Raw genomic sequence first — 26,159 nt, forward strand, 5'->3', positions numbered from 1 at the left:
GGAGCTCGACTGAAGATCTGCAGTGTTGTGCCATTTGTTTTCACACCCAACTGTGCATACGGTCGGTGTTTTGACCATGTCGTCAAGGTTACAACTCGCTCGGGGTCGGCTTCTCCGGCCATCCTCCCTACCGTCATCGAACCGCGTTCTTCAACCTTCTCAAGCATTGCGTCTACTTGCGCGCACCCGGATCGCGAATCTCGCCCGGCACCCGTCCGTCTTGCCTATACGCACTTATGCCAATGGCCGCCCTCATCCTCCCGGAGGTACACATCGCATGAACCTTGGTGGTGAACCAGAAAAGTCAGCCTTGGAACAGTTCGGTGTCGACCTCACAGCCAGGGCTAAGGCAGGCAAGCTGGACCCGGTCATTGGACGTGATGCCGAAATCCATCGCACCATTCAGGTTCTCTCCAGACGAACGAAAAACAACCCCGTTCTGATTGGAGCTGCGGGTACCGGAAAAACTGCGGTCTTGGAGGGTTTGGCACAGAGGATTGTTCAGGGAGACGTTCCAGATAGCATCAAGGACAAACGTGTTATTGCGCTGGATCTGGGTTCTCTCATTGCTGGTGCTAAGTTCAGAGGTGATTTTGAAGAGCGGTTGAAATCTGTTCTTAAGGAGGTCGAGGATGCGCAAGGGGGTGTAATCCTCTTCATTGATGAGCTTCATACCTTACTTGGCTTGGGAAAGGCGGAAGGCAGTATCGACGCCAGCAACCTTCTGAAACCGGCTTTGTCTCGCGGTGAGCTGCAATGTTGCGGTGCCACGACTTTGAACGAGTACAGATTGATTGAGAAGGACGTGGCTTTGGCTAGACGCTTCCAGCCTATCCAAGTCGGGGAGCCCTCGGTTGCTGCTACTATATCCATCTTGCGTGGTATCAAGAACAAGTATGAAGTGCACCATGGTGTCCGAATCACGGATGGTGCTTTGGTGGCGGCGGCAACTTACAGCAACCGGTACATCACGGATCGATTCCTTCCCGATAAGGCGATTGATCTGGTAGACGAGGCGGCGTCCGCCTTGCGACTACAGCAAGAATCGAAGCCCGATGTGATCAGAGAGCTCGACCGCGATATTACCACCATCCAAATTGAGCTCGAGTCGCTTCGCAAGGAGACTGACGTCAGTAGCCGCGAAAGAAGAGATAAACTTCAGGAAGACCTGAAAGTCAAACAAGAAGAAGCGAGGAAATTGACTGAGGTATGGGAGAAGGAGAAAGCAGAAATCGAAGAACTCAAGCGTGCCAAAGAGGAGCTGGAGCGTGCTCGTTTCGAATTGGAGAAAGCTCAAAGAGAAGGAAATTTTGCAAAGGCTGGTGAACTGAGATATGCCACCATTCCGAGTCTCGAAGCCAAGCTGCCTAAAGAGGGCGAAGAGCAAGCCACAAAGGCCCAGACTAGTCTCATTCACGACTCCGTCACCGCTGATGACATCGGAAATGTGGTCTCTCGGACTACTGGCATCCCTGTCAACAAGCTAATGGCCGGTGAGGTGGAGAAACTCATCAAAATGGAAGACACCCTACGCAAATCCGTCCGTGGACAGGACGAGGCTCTCTCCGCAGTTGCAAATGCAGTCCGCATGCAAAGAGCAGGCCTTAGCGGAGAGAATCGACCCCTCGCCTCGTTCATGTTCCTTGGTCCTACGGGTGTTGGCAAGACAGAGCTCTGCAAGAAGATGGCTGAGTTCCTGTTCTCCACGGAGACAGCTGTTGTTCGGTTCGACATGAGCGAATTCCAAGAAAAGCACACTATCAGTCGTTTGATCGGCTCTCCAGCCGGCTATGTTGGATACGATGACGCCGGTCAACTTACAGAGGCCGTGAGGAGGAAGCCTTACGCGGTTCTGCTATTCGATGAATTTGAGAAGGCGCATCGCGACATCTCTGCTTTACTGTTGCAAGTCCTTGATGAGGGGTTCCTCACAGATTCTCAGGGCCACAAGGTTGACTTTAGGAATACTCTGATTGTTCTAACGTCGAATCTTGGCGCCGACATTCTTGTAGGTGCCGATCCTTTGCACCCCTACAAGGAAGGTGGCGATAACGAGCTTTCGCCTGAAACCAAAAAGTCGGTTATGGATGTTGTACAATCGGCCTATCCGCCAGAGTTCCTCAACCGTATCGACGAGTTTATTACTTTCAAGAGGCTGTCCCGCGACGCTCTGAGGGATATTGTTGATATCAGAGTGAAAGAGCTGCAATCACGTCTCGACGACCGCCGAATGACTCTTCAAGTTGACGACGAGATCAAAGACTGGCTTTGCGACAAGGGCTATGATCCTAAATACGGAGCTCGGCCCCTCAACCGCTTGATCGCCAAAGAAATCGGCAACAAGCTGGCTGATAAGATCATCCGCGGCGAAGTCACGTCTGGGCAAACCGCTCGTGTCACGTTCAATGCAGACAATAGTGGACTTGCAGTAACAGCAGAAGCCCCGGTGGCAACAGAAACTGAAAGCTCATAAAATGGTTTTCCTTGCTCATGTTGATCTCCTTATCTTTGGGTATTGGCGCTATTGTCTGGAAAAGGTGTTTAGATGATGACCTTGTATGACTTGATCTCTACTCTTACTCATTGTATCATAGCATAATCTCTATTGTATCATATGTGACGACTAAATTGTATATATATTTATGTGTTGATCTCAATTACTATAGAATCTCCATTTCGTTGTTTTCCTCCGTGCTCTGATTCCCCGCGCTGTCACTTGATCTGGCTCAGTAATGCCGCTTTGAAGGCGTGTTCTTCCATATCACTCGGCTCATAGGACGCGCCTCTTAGCAGGCACTTGCTCAATCTGACAACAACCATCCATGCGTTATGGAGCCACAAACGAAGAGAAAGCGTACGACATATCCCTCACACGTCGAGTCTTTCAATACCTGGTCCAACCATGACGACCTTCTCCAATCGAGGTTTTCAAGCAACTTGCCGCCCACTTCGCAAAAAACACTAAGAGCAAGAGCATCTACCTCCAACGATACTGAGCTTTATCGATCTGGAAGTGGTCTGTTTGAGCACACCGTCGATGACGAACTTGAACAAGTTGTAGTGGCAGTGGATGTGAGAGATTCGGGTACCGTCGGCTGTTCCTATTATTCTGCGTTGGAAGAGAAGCTATACCTCCTAGGCGATCTACGCTATTCCACTAAAGAGATTATCGACAGTTGTTTGTCTGATCTTCCCCATTCCGTACTTCGGCGGCTAACGAGTTTGAAGTGATCCTCCAGACGAAGCCTACAGTACTCTTGATATCTCCTCGTGTGGATCCAAACAACCTCCAAGAAAGACCGTGGCCTGAACGAAATAGCGGTTGGTGGAGCATACTTTGTTGTCTTGTTAGATTTGAACATATCTGATATTCGCAGATACACTCTCCTATGTGCCCTACCAACTCGAAGTCCGTCCATCGCAAGAATTCAACTTTTCCAACGCAAAAACCAGATTGATTGCTTTGGATATATCCTCAAGGCATGAGCATCGCATTAAGTTCTTAGTGCCACACAGTGGGTTTGTTGATGGGGAACAATTGGATGCCGAGAATCTGGACCTCACTTTGCAGGAAGGCAAGCTTTTGAATGTGTACGGTTCCGTCGATATGGAAAACAGTGTGACGATTGGATGCGCCGGTGTCATTCTCGCTTATTTACAAAGGCGTCGGGCGTCCATGTCGATATCCAACGATAGAGCCTCGGGAATCCTCAGAGTATCATCTGTGGAAATGTTCGCTCTAACTGGAACTATGTAAGCCTTCGTTTTCCTCAAAACAGATAAACGACCTATTTACAACGGAGCAGGTTTGTCAACGGCAGAACCTTACTTTCGCTCCAAATTATGGAGTCCGAATCCCACCCCAGTATGGTGAATCATGGGCCAGGAAGGAAATCTACTTCATCAAAAGAAGGGCTATCGGTTTATGGCCTGTTCCAGCGCTTTGCATGTACACCCCAAGGAAGGAACCAACTGAAGCAGATGTTCCTTCGTCCGAGCGTGGAACTTGACGTTATCAACGAGCGGCATTCCTTCATTGGTGTGTATCTTAGGACTGACAATTTTAATCCTTTCGACAAAATGGTCAAAGGCTTGAAGCATATTAAGAACCTCCATTATGTGATGATTAATCTTCGAAAGGGCATCAGTACCGGAAGCGGGAAGATTATGGGTTTCAAGGCGACTGTGTGGGCTACTTTGCTGGCCGTATGTCATAATATTCTGATTGTGGTGATGCCTGGCTAATATGGCATAAGTTTGCCTTTTATGGCATCGACATTTACGACGCTTTGCGAGAGACTTCGGGTGGGACTAACCTAGCTTTACATAGCAAGGTTCTACTCAAATATCGCTGTTGCAAGAATCAGCTAACTATGTTGCAGGCGCTCCGTGCTTTTGAGGCAGCTCAACTGTACAAAGTCGGCAGAATGATACAAGAAATGGTATGCATAGCACTCATTCCCGATCTCAACCTATCCTGACTATAGAAGGTCGACATTGATAGCTCTGAGGAACAAGGCAGAACGGTTGTGAAGCCTGGAATAGACAGGGACTTAGATCGGATCAAAGACAGATATGACGGCCTGAACAGCCTTTTGAAGCAGGTTGCGATAGAGATAGCAACTACCATCCCCGAGAGTTACGATATAGATGTCAATGTCGTTTACTTCCCGCAACTCGGCTTCAACATTGCAATCCCACTGAATAATGCGGGAGACGCCGCTTACAGAGGCGCCGAAAATGAGTGGGAGCTTATGTTTTTCACAGAAAACAGAGCTTATTTAAAGGACTTCAGGATGAGGGAGATGGATGACAAATTAGGTGACATCTACGGGATAATCTGTGGTTTGTCTTCGGCTCTTAATGCACTTTTGTGGACAACGCAGCTGATAACCTAATAGAGAGGGAGATTGAGATTGTTTACGACCTTGCACAAAGGGTACTGCAGTATGAAAAAGTCCTTTTGGAGGCATCAGATATATGTGGGCAAATAGACAGGTAAAAGATAGGTCTGAACGATTGATGCAGTTATCTCACTTTGTGATAGTCTACTTGCAATGGCTCATGCAGCTAGCTCCTACAAGTTGGTGCGACCTAAGATGGTGCAGGAAGATGTTATCAAGATCAAGGGTGGCAGGTAAGACAGCTGGCGCGCACATGTGCCCAGAAAGCTAATTTAAAAAAAGACATATCCTACAAGAGCTGACAGTCTCGTCTTATGTGCCCAATGATACCTATCTAATTGGCAGAAGGACACAGAGAGAGTCGTTGGAACCAATCTGCTCAACACTCAAGCCATACGAGAATGAGTGTGAACCAAGCATGCTACTACTTACAGGACCGAATTACTCTGGGAAGAGCGTTTACATGAAGCAGGTGAGCTTCTACTCTGGCACCAATGGAAGCTAGCTGATGAGGTGCTATGCAGGTAGCTCTCATCATCTATCTAGCGCAGGTGGGAAGGTATGCAACACCTGGCCCAAGATAATCAAAGCTATAATACTCAGCATAATAGCTTTGTCCCAGCTGAAAGCGCAGAACTTGGGATCATCGACAAAATCCTGGTCAAGTCGAACACTCAAGATAGCGTCTCCCAAGTAAGTTGGTGAGCCGTCTATCATACTTAAAATCTAATTTCTTGCACGCAACCCAGATACAAAGTACCTTCATGAACGATCTGCAGCAGCTATCATTTGACCTGAAGCAGGTAACCGGCCATAGTCTGCTGTTGATAGATGAGTTCGGTAACGGCACCAATGAGAATGGTTCGTATACCAACAACCTCGAATGTCTAGCCAGAAGCTGAAACTCTTAGATGGAATCGGACTGGCATGCGGAGTCCTCGAGAACATACTAAACCGTGAAGATGCTCCCAAAGTCATAGCTGCAACGCATTTTCATGAGATTCTCGCAAACGAGTACCTCAAACCCAGGCAGCAGTTACAGCTCGGCCACATGGAAGTCCGAGTGCATGAAGAACCCGGTGAAGCTGAAGATCAAATTACTTATCTTTATAAGTATAGCGCCATTCTCGCACTGCACTTATAAGCAGGAAGTACTAAGAGACATGGCATAGTTTCCGCACAGGACGAAGCGATCAAAGCTTTGGAACAATGTGCGCTCCTTTTCTCTACGGGGGAATCAAGAATCTATGGACAATTCCCTGACTGAGCACGATACAGATGCGCTGCAATGAACGGAATCAGCCAGACTATCGTCGATCGAGCAAACGAAATTGCCGCACTATCTGCCCGTGGTGAAAATCTGATTGCCGCTTGCGCTGTGCTTTCGACTCAAGAGACGCAGGCTCTGGAAGATGCAGTAGGATATATGCTATCTGTTTGCTTCTGGTCCTCTGTTGAGATTGCTAACGGGGTCTTGCTTGAAGGACAGATTAGCGAGAGAGTTCCTGTCGTTGGATCTTTCTGAGGCTTGTGATGTTACTAAGTTGGTGAGGGATAGGCTGGAGAGAATGTTCGATGGTTCTGGTGCGGGTCCTTGACTGCCACGTTACTATAAATTTTTACCCGTTGAGGTTCAGTTATGATGCCGTGAAAGGTCGGAACGTAATGAAGTTCGCCACATTGGCAACTGCAGAGTGCTACTACTAGTACTCCTACCACTAGCACCTGGTCGGAGTATTCGTCGCTTTCATTAAGTTGTCTTTATGAGATTGTTCTATACTACTCGGTTACAATTACTGATGGACGCTAAATCCAGCAAACCCAGAATTGAACAGTCAGACAAAAGTTTGTATCATCGAGTAGAAGATTATCTATATACACACAAAGACCCATTTTCGCACACATTGAACGCCAGTAATGTATGTCTCCAACTGTGCTACCGCAGTACCAAGAAACTGAACCAGAAGAACTAGAATCAGAGCTTAACACTCTTGACCACGTTCTTCTTGATACCCGTAAGTTCACCACCATATCCACCACGACCTTCACCACCCTTGTACACCTGGCGAATACTGCCGAGCTTCTTCTTCTTCTCCTCGTATCTCTTTCTCTTCTTGACACGAGGGTTGCGAGAGTCCTTGCTACGCTTAGGCGCAAGACCCTTGTTCTTCTCGATCTGGTAGGTGATAGCACGCTTGCCATCGGGGCCGACTTCTTCCTGGATCTCAACGTGGCCGCCTTCACGGGCGGCCGCAGCGTAGGCGTCAGCGCGCGCCTTCTTGTCGTCCTTGCGCTGCTTGCCGCGAGCCGCGACCATGTCGTAGTAGTCGTCATCGTCAGATCCTTCGTCGCCGCGGAGCTGCTTGGCGACCCGGTGGTCTTCGTCGTCACTGTCGCCGCCCAGCTGCTCGGAGTCCTTCAGTTTCTGTTTACCACGTCTCTCGGCTTCGGCGTTCAGGCGGGCTTGGCGGTCCCTTAGACGCTCACGGTAAGGAAGATCTGCATCACCACCTGCGTCACGACCGGCTGCGTTACGCTTGTTGGCTTTCTGTGCGAGTTGAGATGTGTAGAAGCGGAGAGAACGCTTCTGCTTGGCCTTCTCTTCGGCTTCCTTGGCTGTGAGGGCGTCTTCGTCACCGAAGTCGGAGTCGTCGGCTTCCTTGGTCGATTTGGTCTTCTGGGCGGCTCGTTTCTTGCTCGATCCGGAAACGAGCTTCGATAGATCGGCCAGGTTGGCTTCGGTCTGCCGGAGTCGCTCTGCTCGCCGAGCCTCTGCCTCGGCTTGTGCTGCCTCGGCTGCGCGTTGTGCCTTGGATACCTTCTCTGTCTTCTTCTTGTTCTTCTTGGAAGTTTGCTCCTCCTTGCCCTTGCTCTTTTGCTTGGCCGTAGGTGCGTCGGACATGATTTCATCAACTTCGGAGTCATCCTCGGCTTCTGATGCCTCCGGCTCGGGTTCACTAAGGTTCTTGACGGTCTCCCAGAGTTTCCTGAACTTGACTAGGGATCCCATTATTGGGTGGGCTCGTAGCTGAGCAGGCGATAGCGGAGCAGGCTTGCCGGAGTCGTCGGTGGAAGAGGTCAGGAGCATAAAGTACATGCCGATCGTACCAAGGTAAGCAGACAGAGCGCGGAACTTGACAACTGCAACAGGTGCGGAATCCGGGGCATCTTCGGAGTCATCGTTGGCATTGAAGCTCCGAGCGGCCTTGGCGAGGGCCTGATGCGTGGACTGAAGGTCGGCAAAGTCTTTCGCTAGGGGTTCGAACTCGGGATATCTGGACTTGAGTATCTTCAACTTCTCCTCTTCGCTCATATCCTCCGTAATCTCCAGTTGTGGTAGAACCTCTGTCACCTCACCGCCATCCCCCGCATCCTTCTGGTCCTTGCCGGATTCAACCCATTCAGATTCGTCAAAGCCAAAGTCTTCCTCGTTGATGGCCTGCAGATGCTTCTGCTGAAGTCGCTTGGCTTCTTCCTCCTCCTCAAGAGCGTCTGCTTCCGTTTCGATCTGATCCGCACTGTAAAGGTCCTTCTTGGACGAACCCCAAGCGGCGATACCTTCCTCGTCGTCTTCAGATCCCGGACTGCCGCCGCGCTTCGACTTGGATTTTGACTGAACACCATCCATGTCATCCTCATCGTAGTCGTCGCCTTCGTCAAGGTCTTCCTCATCATCGAGATCTAGATCGTCTTCATCGTCGTCGTCGTCCTCGTAGCCCATGATCTCTTCGTCCGATGCCTGGAGAAGTTCCTCTAGAAGCATAAACCTGTTAGTTAAGCATACCCACAGCATGCGCTTTGTACAACGAACCTTCCTCAGCCACTCTCCGACGTCTCTTCGCTTCCGGCGCCTCTTCTAGTAGGATTTGGTCGCGACCAGTCTGGAACTCATCCTCCGAATCATCGAATCGCTCCTCGATGTGGAATTTGGACGGACCATGCTTGTCCGCCTTGGGGGCCGCAGGGCGACCGCCGGCCTTTCTTTTTTTACCCATGATAGACTGTGTATGAGGGTATGAGAGAGAGAATTGCTAGTTCGGACTAAATCCTCCGCAGCGAATCGATAAACTTTCGCAATAAAAATTTGGGAGGGACACTCTCACCGCCCGGCAGACACTAGCCTCAGTTGGGTGTTTGCACCGTTTGGCGGGTCTCATGTTCCGCGGAGGATCACGCCTTCCTATCCGGAACTGTTCCTATCATCTTTCCCAAAAAGCAACAAGATCCCGCTGCATTCTCTCAAAATCGGCCATTGTCCTCGAACAGGAAGCTTCGAACAGCCCCAGACATCTTCTTCCTTTCTCTCCCCCCAATCTCACTTCTCTTTCTTTCCTATGCATTCTCTGATACCCACCATCTTTTACAACTCTTCCCCGACGACGCTGGGAATTTATACCATTCTTTGCGGACTATTCCTATACTCTGCTAGCAAAATGTTCGGCTTTGGTCGTAATCAGTTCGTCGTTCAGGGCAGGGTATGTTTCCATTGTCGCCTCCCATATTTTTTGCCCTTGGCATAGTTGGCTAACCTCTTCTTTAGACCGTCGTTATCACAGGCGGTTCGGAGGGGATGGGCAAGGCCGTGGCTTGCCAGCTTGCAGAGAAGGGTGCAAATGTTGTGCTTGTCGCACGCACGGAGTCGAAGCTCCAGGATGCCCTCGAGGCTGTCAAGGTAAGTAGAGCCTCGGTTCTTTGGAAAAATCTCAGCTAACTCTCAATTCTCTTGAAGGGTACGGCGGCTGAAGCCGACCGGCAGAGATTCCACTACATCTGTGCGGACCTGACCAATGCTGCGGAGTGTGACCGTGTCATGGCCGAAGTCACCGAATGGAACCACGGACAATCTCCCGATATCGTATGGTGCTGCGCAGGATACTGCAGCCCCGGCTTCTTTGCCGAGACCCCCGTCCAGACATTGAGGGACCAAATGGATACGGTGTACTGGACAGCTGCCAACACTGCTCATGCAATCTTGAGACGGTGGCTAGTACCTATAAGTCCCAGCCAGCAGATGCCGCTACCTCCCAGACATCTTATCTTCACATGCTCTACCCTCGCATTTGTGCCCATTGCTGGTTATGCTCCTTACTCGCCGGCCAAAGCCGCGATTCGCTCATTGTCTGATACTCTCAGCCAAGAAATTGAGATGTACAACGGTTCTCGCGCCGACAAGTGCCGCTCGGAGGCTCCAGCCACGGACGTGAAGATCCATACAGTCTTCCCCATGGGCATTCTCAGCCCTGGATTCGACAACGAACAGAAGCTCAAGCCGGAGCTTACTAAGAAGCTGGAGGCTGCTGACAAGCCACAGACTCCGAGGGAGGTTGCAAACATTGCGATCAAGGCCCTGGAGAGGGGCGAGTACATGATCACCACGATGTTCGTTGGCGATGTGATGAAGGGATCAGCGCTCGGAGGCAGCCAACGCAATTCATTCATTAAGGATACCTTCACTGGCTGGCTCAGCAACTTGTTGTTCCTGCATGTCAGCCCCGATCTCAGGAGGCAGGCCTGGAGCTGGGGTGAGAAGCACGGCGTTCCATCTCGCCCGAGAGAGTAATCAATGGGGGTCTTCTATGCTTTGTGTGCCGTCGTTTGGTGTATGCGTTAGATACCCTGAGCGTGTCTTATCTTTATCCTTATGACCATTATTATGTTCGCTAGAGTATTATGTACTGAAAAAATCCGATTGATCATCATTTCAAGGTCACCACTGTTCCACTGTCTTCATGTTTTAGCTTGATGGCCAGACTCCATAAGCTGTACTGTAACTCGGAGCTCGGTGCAGGGATTCGAAGCGTCTCTACATGGAGAGATGCAGTCCAATAGGGATGCAGTAGAAACCGAACGATGCCTTTGAGGCTTCTGGCAAGACTGAAACCTTCAACGAATGTTTGGATGGCTCCTTTGTTCGCGGCCGAAAATAGCCGCGGAGTCGACAAAGCGAGGCTCCAGTTTAGGGCTAGTGGGTCGTGACGTTGGGCGGCTGCTGCAGGCACTTTGCTGTTCCATTGTTCCTGCGGCTGTCTTTCACCTCGACAGCCACAAAACTTCCTTCTGCTTTGCGCCCTTGTCTCCGGTCTCACTATATAAGATGCGCTTGCGAAAGCATGCAAGGTGACACTAGATACTGTGATCGCGCTGCCGAATCGTTACATTTCAGAAGCCTCAACACCTTCCGATCGCCGTCGACATCATGAATCGGGTCTTGGCTCTCCCAGCTCTGTTCTTTTGCCTCTTCACCTACACCCCCTCCTACACCACCTTCAACTTAATCTTCTTTTACATGACATGGACGACTCTCATCCTGTCGCATTCCCCATTTAAGGTAGAACTGTTCGGCTCCATAGGCGTACGACTGCTGTTCTACATCCTCCCCTCGGCGCTGCTCTTTCTATTCGATGCGCTTGTCCCCTCCGCCGCCGTACTGCTCAAGGCGCATGGTGAACAGGGCCTACCGACAGGAAGCAAGAGACGAGGAGTTCGAGTTCGAGAGTTTAAAGTCGCAGGATGGTCATTCCTCAACATTTTCATAAGCATCGCCGTGCAAGCTGCCATCGAAACTCTTCGCATCGGGTATTTCAATACGCGCAGTGCCCTCAAAGTATCCTTTACGATCCCTATCATACCTTGGAACATTGCCTTTCATCTCGCTTGTGTCCTACTACTCCGAGAGGTAAGTCCTATTTCGAAATGCCCACACTTCCCAGTGTTGGCGATCGCCCGTAACAACACTCACTAATCACGCGCGCGCACAACTTCCAGATCCTCGCATACACCATCCACCGCTTCGTCCTCCATAATGACAAATACCGCATCACGCGCTACATCTCCTCCCTCCACCAAACCTGGTACCATTCGCTTCACGCGCCCTACCCTTCCACCGCCCACTACGACCACCCTATTCCCTACCTCCTCGGAAATACCGTCCCCACATTACTCCCCGCTGTATTCCTCCGCCTCCACATGATCACCTACGCCATGTACTTGAGCATTGTCTCGCTGGAAGAGACTCTAGCATACTCGGGATACTCTGCCATGCCGATGGACTTCTTCCTCTTGGGCGGGATCGCTCGTCGAGTCGAGAAGCATCTGCTGAATCGCGCGGCGGGGAATTTCGGCCCGTGGGGTATTGCGGACTGGTTCTGTCAGACTACGATTGGGGATGAAGAGGGTGAGGTGCTGATAGCGGACACAGAGGATGATGAGGATGAGCCTACACCTGTTCTTAGGGGGAAGGAGATCTTTGAGGCCAAGGTGCAGGAGGCGTTGGATTCGCATGCTAAGAAGACGCAGAGGAAGCATAGGAAGAAGTTGAAGCAGAACTTGTGAGTTGTTTTGGTGGGGAAATATATATTTCGTTGATATGTATATCGTTGGTGTGTGGGGTTGGTTGGTTAGTTGGTATGTGTTTATGGGTCTTGTATCTTATGATGTGATGCTATTTCTGATGTTATGTACGCGCAATGGGTGATATAGACTGGCAGGGAGTTTGGTTCGACATGGTTGGGTTGGGTTGGACTTGGTCTGGTGTTTCATAGACGAGCTGCTTTCTATCCATTACTTTCTAAATGTTATCGTTATCAGTGTGAAATGTGAATAAGCATGTGGGGCTGGGGTCGAAATCGGAATCCCGGCAATGTCTTTGCCAATAGCAGATAAGTAGTAGATAGTCGATACACACACAAATACTATGCCATCATACATCATGGTAAAGAATGATCAACTACAACTTGATCTACCGCGGAGGAACAGTAGTGGATCGTTGATATAGTAAAATGCCCAATTCTTTTGATATTTTCCGCCCGAACCTGATATTGAAAGAAATTGGAATAGTCGTAGTGAACAGAGTGTAGTAACATAAAATTGAACAGCTGGAAATGGTATTCTTCTTTTTTTCTTTTCATTTCGGCTCAAAGTTATCGACTGCAAGAAGGGGGTGTGAAACGGCCAGAATTGCTGGAGGAAGACAGTTCAGTTTTGAGGGAGATCAAGTATGAAATAACAACCGGTTTTTCCTTTCCTTTTTTAACCTCGGCATTAAAAAAACCGCAATCCTAAGCAAACATGAGGCTCGAATCGAGTTACATATACTTCATGAGCTGTTTCCTCCTGCGACCCCCCTTTCCTTTCGCAAGTGCCGGTTGTGGAGTTCGACCAGTTGCTTGCAAAAGATTGAAAGGGGGTTCTAGCCGCCGCCCCTCGCAGGACTCCTCCACAATAACTACCGAACCCGCGGCCGCCGCGTCACACATCTACCACTTCATCTCGTGGGGCTTGTCGCCGTTGCGGAGGCTGAAGGTGCTGGCCAGGTAGCTTCCGAGGAAAGCCTCCTTCTTGACGGAGGCGAGGATGGACTGGTCAACGGCCTTCTGGTCGCTAGCGCGAGCGCTGGCAACAACCTTCTTCTGTTGATGGAGAAAAATCGCTATATCAGTATCATCCGGCCACTTCCGCAAAAGTCGGACTCTTCTCGAAGGAAGAGCCCAACCACGGGTGTGTATGTGCACATACCTGGGGCTTCTCTCCCTGCTTGAAGAAAGCCTCCTCGGTCTTCTTCTCAGCCTTCTTCTCCTTGGTGAAGTAGTCGGCAGCGGAGACCTTCTCGATGGTCTGGGCGTCAACACCGCTGATGTCGATACGGGTGCTGGTGGCGATCACGTAACGAGCGTTGACACGGCGGAGGGGAACACCGTTGATCTTGAAGGGACCGGTGACGAGGAGAACACCCTGCTCGAGGTGCTTGAGGAGAACGACACGCTTTCCACGGAAGCGGCCGGCGAGGAGGATCAGAACGGTACCGGGCTGGAGGCTCTCGCGGACCTTAGCGGGACGGATAGCCTTGCGGACCTATATGTATATAAAATAACCATGTCAGAATGTCTGTTCCAATTCCTTCTTGTCCATTTCGAATTCCGGGGCCCCAATTTCTCCAAGATGCGATTTCCTTATCAACTCATGCGGTATAGAGCACTGGCCCTGAATCTTTGATTTTCCCCCAAATCTCCACCTTTTTTTTATAGAGGAGGTTCAATCTTTCCCAATGACCAGCGCAAACCCGTCGCATTTGTTCATAACGAAACCGCATCCTTTTCCACCTCATTTTCTGGCTCTTGCACGGGGTGTGGTACTGACTTTCTTGGGCTGCGACTCGTCATCAACGGGGTACCATTTCTGGGCCTTCTGGGCCGGGTGAGGGACGGTCCTCTGGCCCTTTCCAAACTGCTTCGTCTGGCCAACAGTAGAGTCCGACATATTGGCTGCTGGGGACGAAGGTGGTCTGAAAAGAATGTAGGGGGAGGGTGGTGGTTGTCGACGGCGGGTGGTTGTTGGAGTTGATGTGTGACTTGCTACTTGCGCCCCAGGACGGGAAAGTGTGAGTTTGTGTGGACGCGAGCCCTAGCCGAAAGGCGCTAGTGCCGATTCGGCGCCCCTTGATAGCGATAGCCCGATAACCGCTGCTTTGGTGGCCTCAGGCAGGGAACGTGTCTTTTTTGCCGTCCGCCTTTCCGGTCACCCGTAGATACCAGTCCCGCAGAAACCCAAGCTCCCTCCATTCTTCATCACGTTACTTGCCCGACTTGTTTGCGGGCGACGAACTGACGTACATTACTGCCTCAGCTTCTTCTTCCGTCAGTCCACAACCTACACTGTCTTTGCCGCATCGTTAGTGTGCGCCTATCATCAAACTTCTAGCCTAGAGAATTTGTCTATATTTTCAACACTCTTTTTTTTTGCTACCTTCCATTAGCCTACACCAGATTACACCATGTCTATAGCTCCGATTATTACCTTCAAAGCGGGTATCTGTGACCTCGAGGTTAGTTGGATATGAAGCTTTCCCCCACCCGCCACTGTCTCATTGCATTTCTATCAACACGTTACTCACTACATTTGTTTGTTTTTTGATAGACGTCCGGTGAAACCTCCGTCGTCAAGCCCAAGCCCACCCCCGGTTACATCTACCTCTACTCCGAAGATGAGCTGGTACACTTTTGCTGGCGCCCCAGATCTGCTCCCCACACGGAACCCGAGCTCGACCTGGTAATGGTTCCCTCCGATGGATGCTTTGTGCCTTACAAGCCTGTCGACTCTACAGCACCTACCAATGGCCGTATCTACGTCTTGAAGTTCTCCTCCAGCTCCCAACGGTACCTCTTCTGGCTGCAGTCCAAGACTCAGCACGAGGACGGAAACCCGAGCTGGTTCAGCCAAAGAGATCTTAAGCTAGGAGAGATTGTCAACGGACTACTTCAGGGTGAAGATGTTGATGTAGAACATGAGATCGCCAACCTTCCTCGAGGTGGTCCTTCGGGCGGCGATGACGACGAGACTATGGAAGATGTTGAAGGCGTGGACCATGACCCGAACCACAACCACGGAGGAAACAGTGGAGGAGCAGGCCCGGATGCGACTGGCGGTGATGTTCGGGCGGAAGGCCAAGGATCGAGGGAGGGTGGTGCCGATGGTGGAAGAGCGTAGGTACATATCTCGACAGTTTTATTTGTCTCTAGTCTTGAACTTTACTAGCCGGGATATTCAATATGCTCGGATATTTTGGTCACGATTATAGGCGTTCCTTTCCATGAATTCAAGCTAACCAGCATCTTTTGGCTCACAGGGCCGCCGCTGACTCGGATCCTTCATCTGTCGTGCAGAGCTTCCTGCAGTCATTGCATGGGGGCTCACGGCAATCCCAAGACCCCGAGAGACCTTTCACTACTCTGCAAGATCTACTTACAACCTCGACTACATTGCCTTTCCTGGAATCTGCGGACGAAAAAGCGGTTGACAATCTCCTGAGCTTCCTGCCACCATCGCTGCTTCTCCTGGCACAGGACAATGATCTCGACGAAGCCGCGGCAGCTGATCAGGACCCGGACATTGCTCAAGCCGCCCTGGGATCCCTCGAACTGACGCAAAAGAAAGAGATTCTGCGCAAAGTTCTACACTCACCTCAATTTGCGCAGAGTCTAGCAAGCTTGACGATGGCCATTAGGGATGGTGGATTACCGAGCATCAGCGAGGCCCTAAAAATTCCGGTTGCAAATGGAGGATTCATGCGTAGAGGGGGAGTTCCGTTGGGTGGTGGTGATGCTGTTGAAGCATTCCTTCAAGGCGTTCGGGATCATGTTAAGGATTCGGCTCAAGGAAACCGTATGGACACCGATTGATTGGTTCCAAATAGCAGTGATTATGTTATGTTGACAGGGTTCTTTTTTTTACTTTCTTATCTCTTTTTTACTATTATTATCTTCAGCCAGCCATTCTGTAACTATCCACTGATGTTTTAGAAATCCATTAGCGGCCTTGCATGGATGTCTCATTCCCTCCTTAGCAGAGAGAGACTTGTCATGGGTTATTTTTGGCATGAGGTGGGTGGGGTAAAAAGGCCAGTGGCCAGTACTAGGCAGCATGATAATACTGGTAATCTTAATACCGTTAATAATAATGTGTCTTGGTTGTGGCGTATGGCGGACTCCGCCCGTTAATCTCAAACAGAATCAAGAAATAAAAAAGAAAAAAGTAGGGGAAAAAAGTTTCCGACTCGATGATCTCTTCCTCCACCATGGAAAAAGAGGTGGGACAGGTATCAAAGGCATTGCCGTATCGGGAGTAGACATAACTGATCCTGTCAGGGACCAAAGCAAGTCAAGTCAGTCCGTACTAAGATACATCATGGGGGGGCACGCATATTCCCCTCCCGGGCGCAGCAGGGGGAAAATCCCAGCTTCAGACCCCGTTCCATCCCAGAGCCATCCATATCCACCCTCAATTATTGGCCGTGTGTCGAACGAACTCGACCCGGACCATTCATAAGGCTCGGACGTTTAGCAATCACTGGGCCAGAGAGCCTGGCCAATGGGCCATACAGAAGCCGCCGCTGCCGAATCCGCCCCAGTTTTGGCCGCTTTGGCGCCGTCCAGCCAAAGCTCCGCTGCGCATACCGAGCAATAATAATCATCACTGTGATCTGGAAGTCGACACGTTTGGGTTCCTTTCCCCATCATGCCCGCTGCTTCTTGACGGCTGCCTGGCTTGATTGGATCCTTGCCCACGTTTCCGCACGGGGTGCCACCGCTAACTTAACCAGAGTTCGTCAGCCCTTTCGTACTACTTTAACTTACTTAGGGAGTCTGTCCCATATTTTCCCCAGCGCGCTTTTACTTTGCCTCGGTCGTCAACGCTCCCCAGGGCCCTTCTGATCATCTCTTTTTCTTCTGGAACAGCCTGCGATGTCTGCCTTCGGTTAGCACTCTGACGACTGCCCACCATGGCTTCAAGTAGCCATGACCGCGGCCCCGACGACGATAACTTCCACATCGGTCACTCAATCCCCTTGCAGGATCTCTCATCGCCAGACCATGAACGTGGAGGCCCAGGTGGTGTTGCGACAAGGCTGGGCCGATCTTTGACCGGTAGGGGTCGGACGGGGAGAAACTATGAGCGCATAGCGGTGGATTCACCCGTTGAAACGGCCAATGCGGCGGGCAATGCGCGCCCGCATCCTCACATTTCCCATGAAGAAGATGAAGAAGCAATCGAAGATCCGGAGGCGTTTGCTCAAGCAACTTCGTTCGGTCTCAGCTTTGATCCCTCGCCCCGTACCTCTCTTGCCCCGACGCATAGTCGAGCACCCTCCAGCGTCGACCTAGATACCGTGCCGCTCGACGGAGCCGAACACTACCTCGCCCACATCGACACCTACAATGACACCGCACGATTGACGGAAACCCAAAACGTCCAGCCCATAAGCGGAGCATCCGGCTCAGACAATGAACATCAGAACGATCGGGGCGGCACAAGATCGGTTCAATTCCCTGCTACCAGCCATTCGGGGTCACGATTGGGTGATGATCTACACAATCTGGAGGGTGGTTTCGTGGGGAGATCCCGCGGGGGAAGCAATGCAGCGGACAGGTCGCGATCGCTGTCCCCCTCGGCCTCGGGATCTGCCTTGTTGCGGGCCAGTTCCATGATGAAGTCCATGTCCCAGCGTATTGTTAACCTTAGTAACGAACCAGAAGTGGTAGAGCAATCAATCCTCAGGGAGGAATCGCATAAGAATGCGCGAATGGAAGAGCCCCCAGTACTTCCATCTTTGCCGGACTATGCGCATGATGCGCCGTCTACCACTTCATTGAACAGTTCAGCTCCTAGAGAGAAACTGCCCTCGAGCAATAAGGCATGGCGCGGTATTAGCAATCCTTTGAGAGGGAAGTCGCTGGGTATCCTAGGCCCAGATAATGCTCTGCGGATGTGGTTGTGTGATATACTCGTCCACCCGTTCACAGAACCCTTCATTCTGATCGTGATCGTGGTCCAGACAATTTTGCTGACCATTGAATCTGCACGTTCTGTCTGGAAATATCCCCGCGCTGTCCGTTGGGGAGCCAATCCCATGGATTATCCCTACTTTGCCATCTTCATTATCTACACGCTCGAGATTATCGCCAAAATCCTTGTGTCAGGATTGATCATCAACCCTGCCGAATACAGCACCATAGACCGGTCGATGGGCTTCAGGAAAGCAGTGGTCGAGAAAGGGAAGAACCTGATCATACCACAGCGGCAGTTCTCAGTGCGGAAGTCTGCCATGTCAGAACAACCCCAAGCCTCCATTATACGAACTTTTACGGGCGGCTTGAATCAGTTGGAGAATCAATTGGCCGATGACCCTCTTCAGAAAAGTCGCGTGCGACTGGCTCATCGTGCGTTCCTGCGACACTCATTCAATCGGCTCGATTTCGTCGCCTTAGTATCGTACTGGGTCTCCTTCTTCCTCTCGATATACGGAGTCGAAACTCGCCAGCAGCTCTATGTTTTCAGCATGTTGAGCTGTCTTCGAATTCTTCGTCTCTTGAATCTGACCAATGGTACTTCTGTAAGTTTTCCGCCGAATACTCTTAGCCACGTCGTTCACTGACATCAGAGACAAGGTTATCCTCCGCAGTCTCAAGAAAGCAGCACCCTTGCTTGCGCACGTAGCGTTCCTTATCGGATTCTTCTGGCTCCTGTTTGCTATCGTCGGCATCCAAAGCTTCAAGTCAAGCCTTCGGAGAACCTGTGTCTGGCTTGGCGTTGATGGCGAAAGCGATTACGCACAGAATGATCCAAATGGCTCTTTACAGTTTTGTGGAGGCTACCTCAATTCGACCACTAAACAACAAATGCCATGGATTCAGAAGGATAATACTCCGAGTTCGTCTTCTCCGAAAGGCTACATCTGTCCTGCAGGCTCTATTTGTCTTGAAGGAGACAATCCCTACAATGGGACGTTAAGTTTTGACAACATCGTGAATTCGCTGGAGCTTGTGTTTGTAATTATGAGCTCGAACACATTCACCGACCTACTCTACTATACTGCCGACAGTGACTATCTCGCTTCTTCTCTTTTCTTCATATGCGGGCTTCTCATATTGAGTTTGTGGATGGTCAATTTGTTGGTTGCAGTGATCACCCATGCTTTTCAGGTCATTCGAGAGGAAAGTCAGCGCAGTGCCTTTGCCGTTAAGAAGATAGACACGACTGAAAGAGAGGATTTGGCCTCTCGGAAGGTCAGTGCGATCAAGCGTCTTTATGACAAGACCGAATGGCTCTGGGTTTGCATCATCATTTTCGATCTTGTAGTCCAGGCTCTGAGGAGCGCTTCCATGAGCGACGATCGGGCCCAGTTTATTGACACCACAGAACTTGTTATGACTTTCGTATTCCTTTTCGAAATTATCCTACGATTTGCCTCGGATTGGCGCACCTTCCACAAAAAAACGCGGAATTGGGTCGATCTGGGCCTCGTCATAATAACGTGCATCATTCAGATCCCGGCGATCAAGCGTGAACGAGCATACGATGTCCTTACGCTCTTTCAAATTCTTCGAGTATATCGCGTCGTGCTCGCATTTAAGGTGACCAGGGACCTCATTATGGTTGTCTTTCGTAATGCAGTTGGTCTGCTGAACCTGATCTTCTTTGTCTTTCTGATTACCTTCCTTGCTTCCATTTTCGCAACTCAGCTCTTCCGTGGCCAGATTCCAGAGGAAGACGCAGACGGCGATACCATAATCATCACCTTTTCCGACATCTACAACTCTTTTCTCGGGATGTATCAAATCTTGTCGAGCGAAAATTGGACGGACATCTTGTATAACGCTACCACGTACACAGTGTCATACAATACAGCTTGGATCTCTGCGGCTTTCTTAATATTATGGTTTATCCTGGCCAACTTCATTGTCCTGAACATGTTCATTGCTGTCATCCAGGAAAGCTTTGATGTCTCGGAGGATGAAAAACGGCTTCAGCAGGTCAAAGCGTTCTTGCAGCAGAAACAAGTTAGCATGGCCTCGCAGGGGAACTTGTCTCTTTCCAAGATTTTTAAGCTGGGCAAGGACTCGAACCGGTATAAGGACCCTCTTGACCACGGCCCAGCGGCACTGGAGATGTTACTCAAGGATGCTGTCGTCCAGGAGTTCCTTGATGAGGATGAACCACCCGAGCATCGGCCAGGAGACAACGTCCCATTAGAACAGTCGGCCACGGCCGAGACAGCTCAGCCAGGATTCTTCTCGCGGATCTGGACGAAGTTCACCACGTCGATCATGCGTCGAGAGCCGAACCCTTTCTACTCCAAGCTGGATATCCCGCGTACATTTGATGAGCTAGACCCAAGGACGATGGCCAAGGAATTTGTTTCAGCAGCTGAGCAGAGGAAAAGGGCCCAACGAGAGTATCTCATGCGACACCCAAATTACAACAAGTCGCTGTTTATCTTTGCGCCAAACCACCCCGTTCGGAAGCTATGCCAGCGTATCGTGGGGCCGGGGCGTGGAGTTCAACGAGTGGAGGGTGTAGACCCCTACAAGCCTGTCTGGTATGCATTTTCCGCGTTTATTTACGCGGCCATCGTCGCAATGGTGTTGCTGGCCTGCATAACCACACCAATCTACCAGAAGAATCACTTTACGACGAACAGGGATTGGTTTACCTACACTGACATGGGCTTCGCGGTCTTGTTCACCATAGAAGCTATCATCAAAGTTATAGCGGATGGGTTTTTCTGGACGCCTAATGCGTACTTTCGCGGTTCCTGGGGCTTTCTTGATGGAGTGGTTTTGATCACGCTCTGGATCAGCGTCGGTGGATCCCTGTTCGAAGATTGGGGCGTTACCCGAGCGATTGGAGCTTTCAAGGCTCTTAGGGCTTTGAGGCTCTTGAATGTCAGTGATAGCGCTAAGAATACTTTCCATTCAGTGATCATTGTTGGAGGATGGAAGGTCATTGCTGTAAGTCCCGCCCCTGTTGAGCCCCCTAGAGGCAGAATCTGATGCGCTTGGCAGGCCGCGGCTGTTTCGATGAGCTTTTTGATCCCCTTCGCTATCTATGGAGTAAATCTATTCGCTGGACGAATGGTATCATGCAATGATGGCGACATTTCAGGAAGCCTGGATCAGTGCATTGGTGAGTACAAGAACACGCCTTTCAATTGGGATGTTCTTTCTCCGCGAGTGGCCGACAATTCTTACTACGACTTTGACAACTTTGGCGATTCCCTCTTCATTCTGTTCCAAATTGTCTCTCAAGAAGGCTGGATCGACGTGCAGGATAGTGCTATGAGTATTACTGGTGTGGATATGCAGCCGCAGGACTACGTTGCGCCGGAGAATGGGCTCTTCTTTATCATTTTCAACCTGCTTGGTGCCGTCTTCGTGCTGACGCTGTTCGTATCTGTGTTCATGCGGAACTACACAGAAGAGACTGGTGTTGCGTATCTTACTGCTGAACAGCGATCGTGGCTGGAACTGAGAAAGTTGCTCCGGCAAATCTCCCCTTCAAAGCGCTCTTTTGACAATAAGAGCCGACAATGGAAGATGTGGAGTTACCGAGTCGCCGTAAAGAAACATGGCCCATGGGCAAGATGCGTGACATTCATCCTTACACTCCATCTGTTGTTGCTGGTTTTGGAATACTATCCCGAGCCGGAGGTATGGGATCAGACCCGAGGTGAGTAGTTCTTCCTATGGCCTTGCAGACGAGCTTGTTCCCGCTAATTTAGTACAGAGATAATATTCTTTGCCTTCAACTTTGTCTACATTGCCAATGTTCTGATCCGGATGCTTGGCTTGGGTTGGCACCGGTTTAGCCGGAGTTCATGGGATGTGTATTCGTTGCTCTCTGTCTCCGGGACGTTCATAACCACGATTTTGAGATTCGTCTCAACTAGCCAGGTGATCAACGAGCTGAACAAGCTCTTCCTGGTCTCGATCACTCTTCTTATTATACCCCGGAACAACCAGCTTGACCAGCTGTTCAAAACCGCCGCAGCTAGTCTGACGTCGATCGGAAACCTCATCGCCACCTGGTTTGTCCTCTTCCTGGTGTTCGCGATCGCCATGAACCAAGCCTTTGGTCTCACGAAGTTTGGTTCACAAGAGACCGACAACCTCAACTTCCGCGATGTTCCCAAGGCGCTGGTGTTGCTCTTCCGGATGAGTTGCGGAGAAGGCTGGAACGAGATCATGGAAGATTATGCCACGATGAGTCCTCCGATGTGCACCTACGATGGCAACTTTTTCTTAGATGACTGTGGCAGTGCGCCATGGGCTCGGACGCTGTTCATTGCTTGGAATATTATCAGCATGTATCTCTTCGTCTCACTGTTCACGTCCTTGATCTTCGAGAGCTTCTCCTACGTGTACCAGAAGAGCAGTGGGCTCTATGCGATCAGCCGCGAGGATATCCGCCGTTTCAAGCATGCGTGGGCTACATATGACCCGGACGGAACCGGGTATATCACCAAAGAACAGTTCCCGCGACTGCTGGGAGAGCTCTCGGGGGTGTTTTCGATGCGGATTTACGATGGTGAGTTCACTATTGGCCAAATCATGGAAGAGTGCCGGGTGGACAAGCGCGACTCGCTGCTTGCCCATCGCAGAGTGGTCGACGGGCTGGACTTGGACAAGATGGCACGAATCCTTCGACAGATCCCAACGGACGTGGTGCGCAACCGCCGGCAACGGCTGAATGCGTTCTATGAGGAGGTGCTTGTGTCGGCGGACCCGGTGCGCGGCATCTCGTTCCACTCCTGTCTCATGATCCTGGCCCATTACAACGTGATCAGCGACAGCAAGAGTCTGCGACTGGAAGAGTTCCTGCGCAGACGGGCGCGACTGCAGCGCGTCGAGGAAACCATCCGTCGGCAGACGGTGATCGGCTTCTTTGACACACTTTACTGGTCTCGCGAGTTCCGGCGTCGGGTTGAGCATAAGAAATCGGCCCGGATGAGTGGTGTTCCTCAGTTCTCGGTGCCGGAGATCTTTATTGATGACGGATCTCACGATGAACCGGCGGCGGTCGAGGGGCCACGAGAACAAGCACGCGACGCGCTTACCGGAGAAGAATCGTCGCAGCAGCCGATGCTGTCCCCGACGTCCCCGACCGGGCGAGCCACCCGGTACCAGCTGCCACCCATCGATACCAGTCCGCTGGGTCGGATCTCTGTCCTGAACTCCCCGTCGACGGAATGGTCCAGCATCAGCCCATCGCTGTCGCCTCTGCGGGAGCGAGCCGGCACGACGTCGTCGTACGGCAGCGGAGGTGATGTGCATGATGAGCAGGCAAGCCCAGCGCATTCGCGGCAGAATAGCGCGATGAACGTCAACGATGTGATGCAGTCGCTGGGCGAGTCGGTATGGGGAGAGAGTATCCGACGCAGCTTTACACAGCGACGGCGATCGGGTGAGTGAGGGAATAGATGAGTTGGTTGATATATGAGCGATGTTGCCACGATCTTGGTTATTACCCTTTTTGATTAGAGATGTGAACATGGGGATGATTTCAAATCTTCACCCTTGGCTTTGTTTCTTGGTTGACTCTCATTTCCATTTCTTGGTTTACTCCTGTTTTTTGGCGTGTCTTGCTTTTATCCCTTTCCTCTTACTTATTTGCCGTGCCGTTCCCGATGTTACGATGCTTCCATCATCTACTGTCTGTCTGTCTATTGTTTTTTTGGGTGATCCATTTGCCGGTCTGTGTGATCTGTCAGTGACTGAAGTATGGGGGATGATGTGGATGAGGTAGAGAAAGAGAGAGTGTGTGTTGTTGATCGCTACGAGACTAGATGTTTTGCATAGCGGGGGCGTGTGGGCGAAATCCACTGCGTTACTTGGTTCCGAGCGCAGGTCAGTTCATCCATGCGTTTGCATCATGTGTATGTGTATGTGTACAGTTTATTTCTTTTCTAGCTAGAAAGTAGACACAGAGAGAGGAATAGATCAATGATGATTGATTGGTGATTTTCAGCAATGAACTTTCCTTCCCAGGATGCTTGGCATTACCGGATTGGGCAACGATGAAGGTTGGGTTTTTGAAATCAGGATGCAGGGAGAGAGCCGACACGAACACGTATGTTATCTCCAGTCGTACGTCTGTTTAAGGATGAAAGACAGGGAAGGAGAAAAAAAGAGACGGCCGCAGGCGGAAAAGAAGGGGAAGAATGTAAGCCAAAGCAGGAGGCACATCGGAAGGGATAAGATAGTAGTTGAGATGGCCGGATGCAGCAACGAGGGGGCAAGGAAAGTCACTGCGTTCGGCGACTTGCTGGACGCCCTCGTTCAATCATCTTAACCCCGTCTAGTTTACACTTAATTCCTTTCCCTTTTTCTCCTTCCTTGCCTGCCGCTTTTGTTGATTCAAGGCTGGCTCGGGGTTCCTTTTCGTTCTTGAAATGATGTGGATGCAAATGGGGGGGCCCCTGCTGGGCTTGGGTTATAAGAAGGTTTAAACTACTCCGTCGGCCTGCCTGCTGCTCTAGTTACTTCTAGCTGCTTCTTGTTATTGATGCTGCAATGAGGCGTGACTCCTTCCTCTGACGTTATTGTCGTCATTCAACTCTTCAGTGACTAACTTATTATTTGCTTCTGATATTATTGTACCTGACCTGATCCTAAACTGAGATCTCGTTATTTGTCTCCCCACATACTTTTGAAAGTTCTCTTTGCTTGCTTTGCTTTGCTTTTGGTGAGGCGAAACCCGAGTAAAACGAGACCGACCACCTGACTCGATCCAATTTTCCCTCCGAGTCTCATTCTATTGAATTCAATCAAATCAAATCTCATCCATACATTGATTTTATCTGTCAATCTTAATTACTTTATTATTCATATTGTCGGTCAGCCCGCGCGCACCTGACATCATCTCATTTTATTATCCCATCTTACCTTTTTACTTTATTGTCTCTTCCTTCCCACCCCCCAGACATCCTCAGTTCCAATCTGATCTATCCTCCTCATCTTCAAACAATCAACCAATATGCGCCCTAACCAACCCACCCCCCTCCACCTCCACACTTCTTTCCCTTCATCATCATCATCACCATCCGACCGCAACACCAAAATGTCCACCTCTACCACCACCACAACAACAACATCAACCATAATCCCACCCCATCCACATCCTCCATCCTCAAATACTATTAATCCCGGCGGCGGTCCATCCTCCCCATCCCTCTCCGTCACTCTCTCCATTCCATCCACCACCCCAACTCCACTCAGCTCCACAACCGCCAGTCCCACTTCCTCGCCCACCTCGTCGCCCGTCCCCCGCCGTCGCTTCAACAACCACCACGCTATCGGCAGCCTCAACAGCACCTCTCTCTCCGACTATGGCCAACAAGACTACTACTGCCGAAGTCGCAGCCGCAGCCAAAGTCCCTTCCGGTACTACCACCACCATCATCGTCCCTCGTCCATGTCGATGATGCTGCTGCGGCGGAGACCCTCCAAGGTCGATTTGGCCTTGTCCGAGGAGCGATCCCGTGCCGATGAGGATAAGATTGAGCGTCTGGGATTGGATCTGATGGAGCCGAGGCCCGTGGATCCGTTGTTGGGGGTCGGGTTTGCGTTGGATAGTATGGATGCGAGTGTTTTTGGTGGGGATGGGTTGGATGGCGGGGTGTTGGAGAGGAGTAGTGTCCAGCCGAGGTTTGTGATGGGGGGGATTTTTGAGGTTATGGAAGGGAGAGGGTGAATCTTTTATTCGATTTTAATTACTTGTCAATGGGGGTTTGGGATGGAGTATTGGGATTGTTTTCGTCGGGATTGAGCGATTTGTGATTCTGGGATACCTTGGTGAATTGTGATTTATTTGATTATTGGATGGGATGGGATGGGGTGGAGTTTTACTTTGGCATTTTCATTGTTTAGAGGGTTCTGTTATGTGCTTGCTTGATACTTTGTTTTACTTTCTTATGGTTTGATA

General features: G+C 50.6%; 9 protein-coding genes across 9 annotated transcripts; 7 read left to right on the forward strand and 2 right to left on the reverse strand.

Moving 5' to 3' along the window:
* The first annotated feature begins 17 nt into the window (after positions 1 to 17).
* hsp78 (chaperone ATPase HSP78) lies at positions 18 to 2,694 on the forward strand. The gene has a single exon (XM_026764521.1). It carries the CDS (start codon positions 77 to 79, stop codon positions 2,471 to 2,473), a length of 2,397 nt encoding a protein of 798 aa, XP_026631848.1. The 5' UTR covers positions 18 to 76; the 3' UTR covers positions 2,474 to 2,694.
* A 70-nt stretch (positions 2,695 to 2,764) lies between these two features.
* Positions 2,765 to 6,502, forward strand: BDQ94DRAFT_179762 (MutS family protein MSH5; the record flags this gene model as incomplete). Its single annotated transcript, XM_026773467.1, has 16 exons — positions 2,765 to 3,178; positions 3,229 to 3,321; positions 3,378 to 3,753; positions 3,807 to 4,206; positions 4,257 to 4,334; positions 4,383 to 4,418; positions 4,488 to 4,845; positions 4,902 to 4,998; positions 5,048 to 5,137; positions 5,187 to 5,376; positions 5,508 to 5,597; positions 5,654 to 5,765; positions 5,816 to 6,017; positions 6,077 to 6,115; positions 6,183 to 6,321; positions 6,389 to 6,502. The coding sequence occupies exons 1-16, from the start codon at positions 2,830 to 2,832 to the stop codon at positions 6,500 to 6,502; spliced, it is 2,763 nt and encodes a 920-aa protein (XP_026631849.1). The 5' UTR covers positions 2,765 to 2,829.
* A 231-nt stretch (positions 6,503 to 6,733) lies between these two features.
* Positions 6,734 to 8,951, reverse strand: BDQ94DRAFT_48601 (something about silencing 10 family protein). Its single transcript, XM_026775880.1, has 2 exons — positions 8,716 to 8,951; positions 6,734 to 8,657 (listed from the first exon to the last, which is right to left on the reverse strand). The coding sequence occupies exons 1-2, from the start codon at positions 8,897 to 8,899 to the stop codon at positions 6,880 to 6,882; spliced, it is 1,962 nt and encodes a 653-aa protein (XP_026631850.1). The 5' UTR covers positions 8,900 to 8,951; the 3' UTR covers positions 6,734 to 6,879.
* Positions 8,952 to 9,106: 155 nt separating this feature from the next.
* Positions 9,107 to 10,596, forward strand: ksrA (3-dehydrosphinganine reductase). Its single transcript, XM_026764522.1, has 3 exons — positions 9,107 to 9,379; positions 9,445 to 9,576; positions 9,634 to 10,596. The coding sequence occupies exons 1-3, from the start codon at positions 9,239 to 9,241 to the stop codon at positions 10,462 to 10,464; spliced, it is 1,104 nt and encodes a 367-aa protein (XP_026631851.1). The 5' UTR covers positions 9,107 to 9,238; the 3' UTR covers positions 10,465 to 10,596.
* Positions 10,597 to 11,100: 504 nt separating this feature from the next.
* On the forward strand, positions 11,101 to 12,236 carry BDQ94DRAFT_165921 (sterol desaturase family protein; the record flags this gene model as incomplete). The annotated part of the gene is made up of 2 exons (XM_026770432.1): positions 11,101 to 11,580; positions 11,670 to 12,236. 2 exons carry the CDS (start codon positions 11,101 to 11,103, stop codon positions 12,234 to 12,236), a joined length of 1,047 nt encoding a protein of 348 aa, XP_026631852.1.
* A 282-nt stretch (positions 12,237 to 12,518) lies between these two features.
* BDQ94DRAFT_134726 (60S ribosomal protein eL6) lies at positions 12,519 to 14,261 on the reverse strand. The gene is made up of 3 exons (XM_026764523.1): positions 14,040 to 14,261; positions 13,419 to 13,754; positions 12,519 to 13,312 (listed from the first exon to the last, which is right to left on the reverse strand). The coding sequence occupies exons 1-3, from the start codon at positions 14,157 to 14,159 to the stop codon at positions 13,160 to 13,162; spliced, it is 609 nt and encodes a 202-aa protein (XP_026631853.1). The 5' UTR covers positions 14,160 to 14,261; the 3' UTR covers positions 12,519 to 13,159.
* A 247-nt stretch (positions 14,262 to 14,508) lies between these two features.
* On the forward strand, positions 14,509 to 16,320 carry BDQ94DRAFT_134728 (uncharacterized protein). Its single transcript, XM_026764524.1, has 3 exons — positions 14,509 to 14,724; positions 14,817 to 15,382; positions 15,526 to 16,320. Exons 1-3 carry the CDS (start codon positions 14,674 to 14,676, stop codon positions 16,076 to 16,078), a joined length of 1,170 nt encoding a protein of 389 aa, XP_026631854.1. The 5' UTR covers positions 14,509 to 14,673; the 3' UTR covers positions 16,079 to 16,320.
* A 581-nt stretch (positions 16,321 to 16,901) lies between these two features.
* Positions 16,902 to 23,936, forward strand: cch1 (calcium channel protein CCH1). The gene is made up of 4 exons (XM_026773468.1): positions 16,902 to 18,789; positions 18,845 to 21,187; positions 21,242 to 21,905; positions 21,963 to 23,936. Exons 1-4 carry the CDS (start codon positions 17,179 to 17,181, stop codon positions 23,645 to 23,647), a joined length of 6,303 nt encoding a protein of 2,100 aa, XP_026631855.1. The 5' UTR covers positions 16,902 to 17,178; the 3' UTR covers positions 23,648 to 23,936.
* A 933-nt stretch (positions 23,937 to 24,869) lies between these two features.
* BDQ94DRAFT_48669 (uncharacterized protein) lies at positions 24,870 to 26,156 on the forward strand. Its single transcript, XM_026775881.1, has one exon. The coding sequence runs from the start codon at positions 25,212 to 25,214 to the stop codon at positions 25,926 to 25,928; it is 717 nt and encodes a 238-aa protein (XP_026631856.1). The 5' UTR covers positions 24,870 to 25,211; the 3' UTR covers positions 25,929 to 26,156.
* Positions 26,157 to 26,159: the final 3 nt, after the last annotated feature.

The sequence above is a fragment of the Aspergillus welwitschiae genome (genome assembly GCF_003344945.1).
Source record: "Aspergillus welwitschiae strain CBS 139.54b unplaced genomic scaffold BDQ94scaffold_2, whole genome shotgun sequence".
Classification (NCBI taxonomy): Eukaryota; Fungi; Ascomycota; class Eurotiomycetes; order Eurotiales; family Aspergillaceae; genus Aspergillus; species Aspergillus welwitschiae.

Bases quoted from the DNA above. Each gene is read 5' to 3' on its own strand.
- hsp78 (XM_026764521.1), top strand. From the start codon at position 77: ATGTCGTCAAGGTTACAACTCGCTCGGGGTCGGCTTCTCCGGCCATCC.
- BDQ94DRAFT_48601 (XM_026775880.1), bottom strand. From the start codon at position 8,899: ATGGGTAAAAAAAGAAAGGCCGGCGGTCGCCCTGCGGCCCCCAAGGCG. The intron at 8,658-8,715 runs GTTCGTTGTACA...TTATGCTTCTAG, and splicing joins TCGGAGAGTGGCTGAGGAAG to AGGAACTTCTCCAGGCATCG.
- ksrA (XM_026764522.1), top strand. From the start codon at position 9,239: ATGCATTCTCTGATACCCACCATCTTTTACAACTCTTCCCCGACGACG. The intron at 9,380-9,444 runs GTATGTTTCCAT...CCTCTTCTTTAG, and splicing joins AGTTCGTCGTTCAGGGCAGG to ACCGTCGTTATCACAGGCGG. The intron at 9,577-9,633 runs GTAAGTAGAGCC...ATTCTCTTGAAG, and splicing joins ATGCCCTCGAGGCTGTCAAG to GGTACGGCGGCTGAAGCCGA.
- BDQ94DRAFT_134726 (XM_026764523.1), bottom strand. From the start codon at position 14,159: ATGTCGGACTCTACTGTTGGCCAGACGAAGCAGTTTGGAAAGGGCCAG. The intron at 13,755-14,039 runs GTCAGTACCACA...ATATACATATAG, and splicing joins ACGAGTCGCAGCCCAAGAAA to GTCCGCAAGGCTATCCGTCC. The intron at 13,313-13,418 runs GTATGTGCACAT...CTCCATCAACAG, and splicing joins AGCAGGGAGAGAAGCCCCAG to AAGAAGGTTGTTGCCAGCGC.
- BDQ94DRAFT_134728 (XM_026764524.1), top strand. From the start codon at position 14,674: ATGTCTATAGCTCCGATTATTACCTTCAAAGCGGGTATCTGTGACCTC. The intron at 14,725-14,816 runs GTTAGTTGGATA...GTTTTTTGATAG, and splicing joins CGGGTATCTGTGACCTCGAG to ACGTCCGGTGAAACCTCCGT. The intron at 15,383-15,525 runs GTAGGTACATAT...TTTGGCTCACAG, and splicing joins GGTGCCGATGGTGGAAGAGC to GGCCGCCGCTGACTCGGATC.
- cch1 (XM_026773468.1), top strand. From the start codon at position 17,179: ATGGCTTCAAGTAGCCATGACCGCGGCCCCGACGACGATAACTTCCAC. The intron at 18,790-18,844 runs GTAAGTTTTCCG...ATCAGAGACAAG, and splicing joins ATCTGACCAATGGTACTTCT to GTTATCCTCCGCAGTCTCAA. The intron at 21,906-21,962 runs GTGAGTAGTTCT...AATTTAGTACAG, and splicing joins GGTATGGGATCAGACCCGAG to AGATAATATTCTTTGCCTTC.
- BDQ94DRAFT_48669 (XM_026775881.1), top strand. From the start codon at position 25,212: ATGCGCCCTAACCAACCCACCCCCCTCCACCTCCACACTTCTTTCCCT.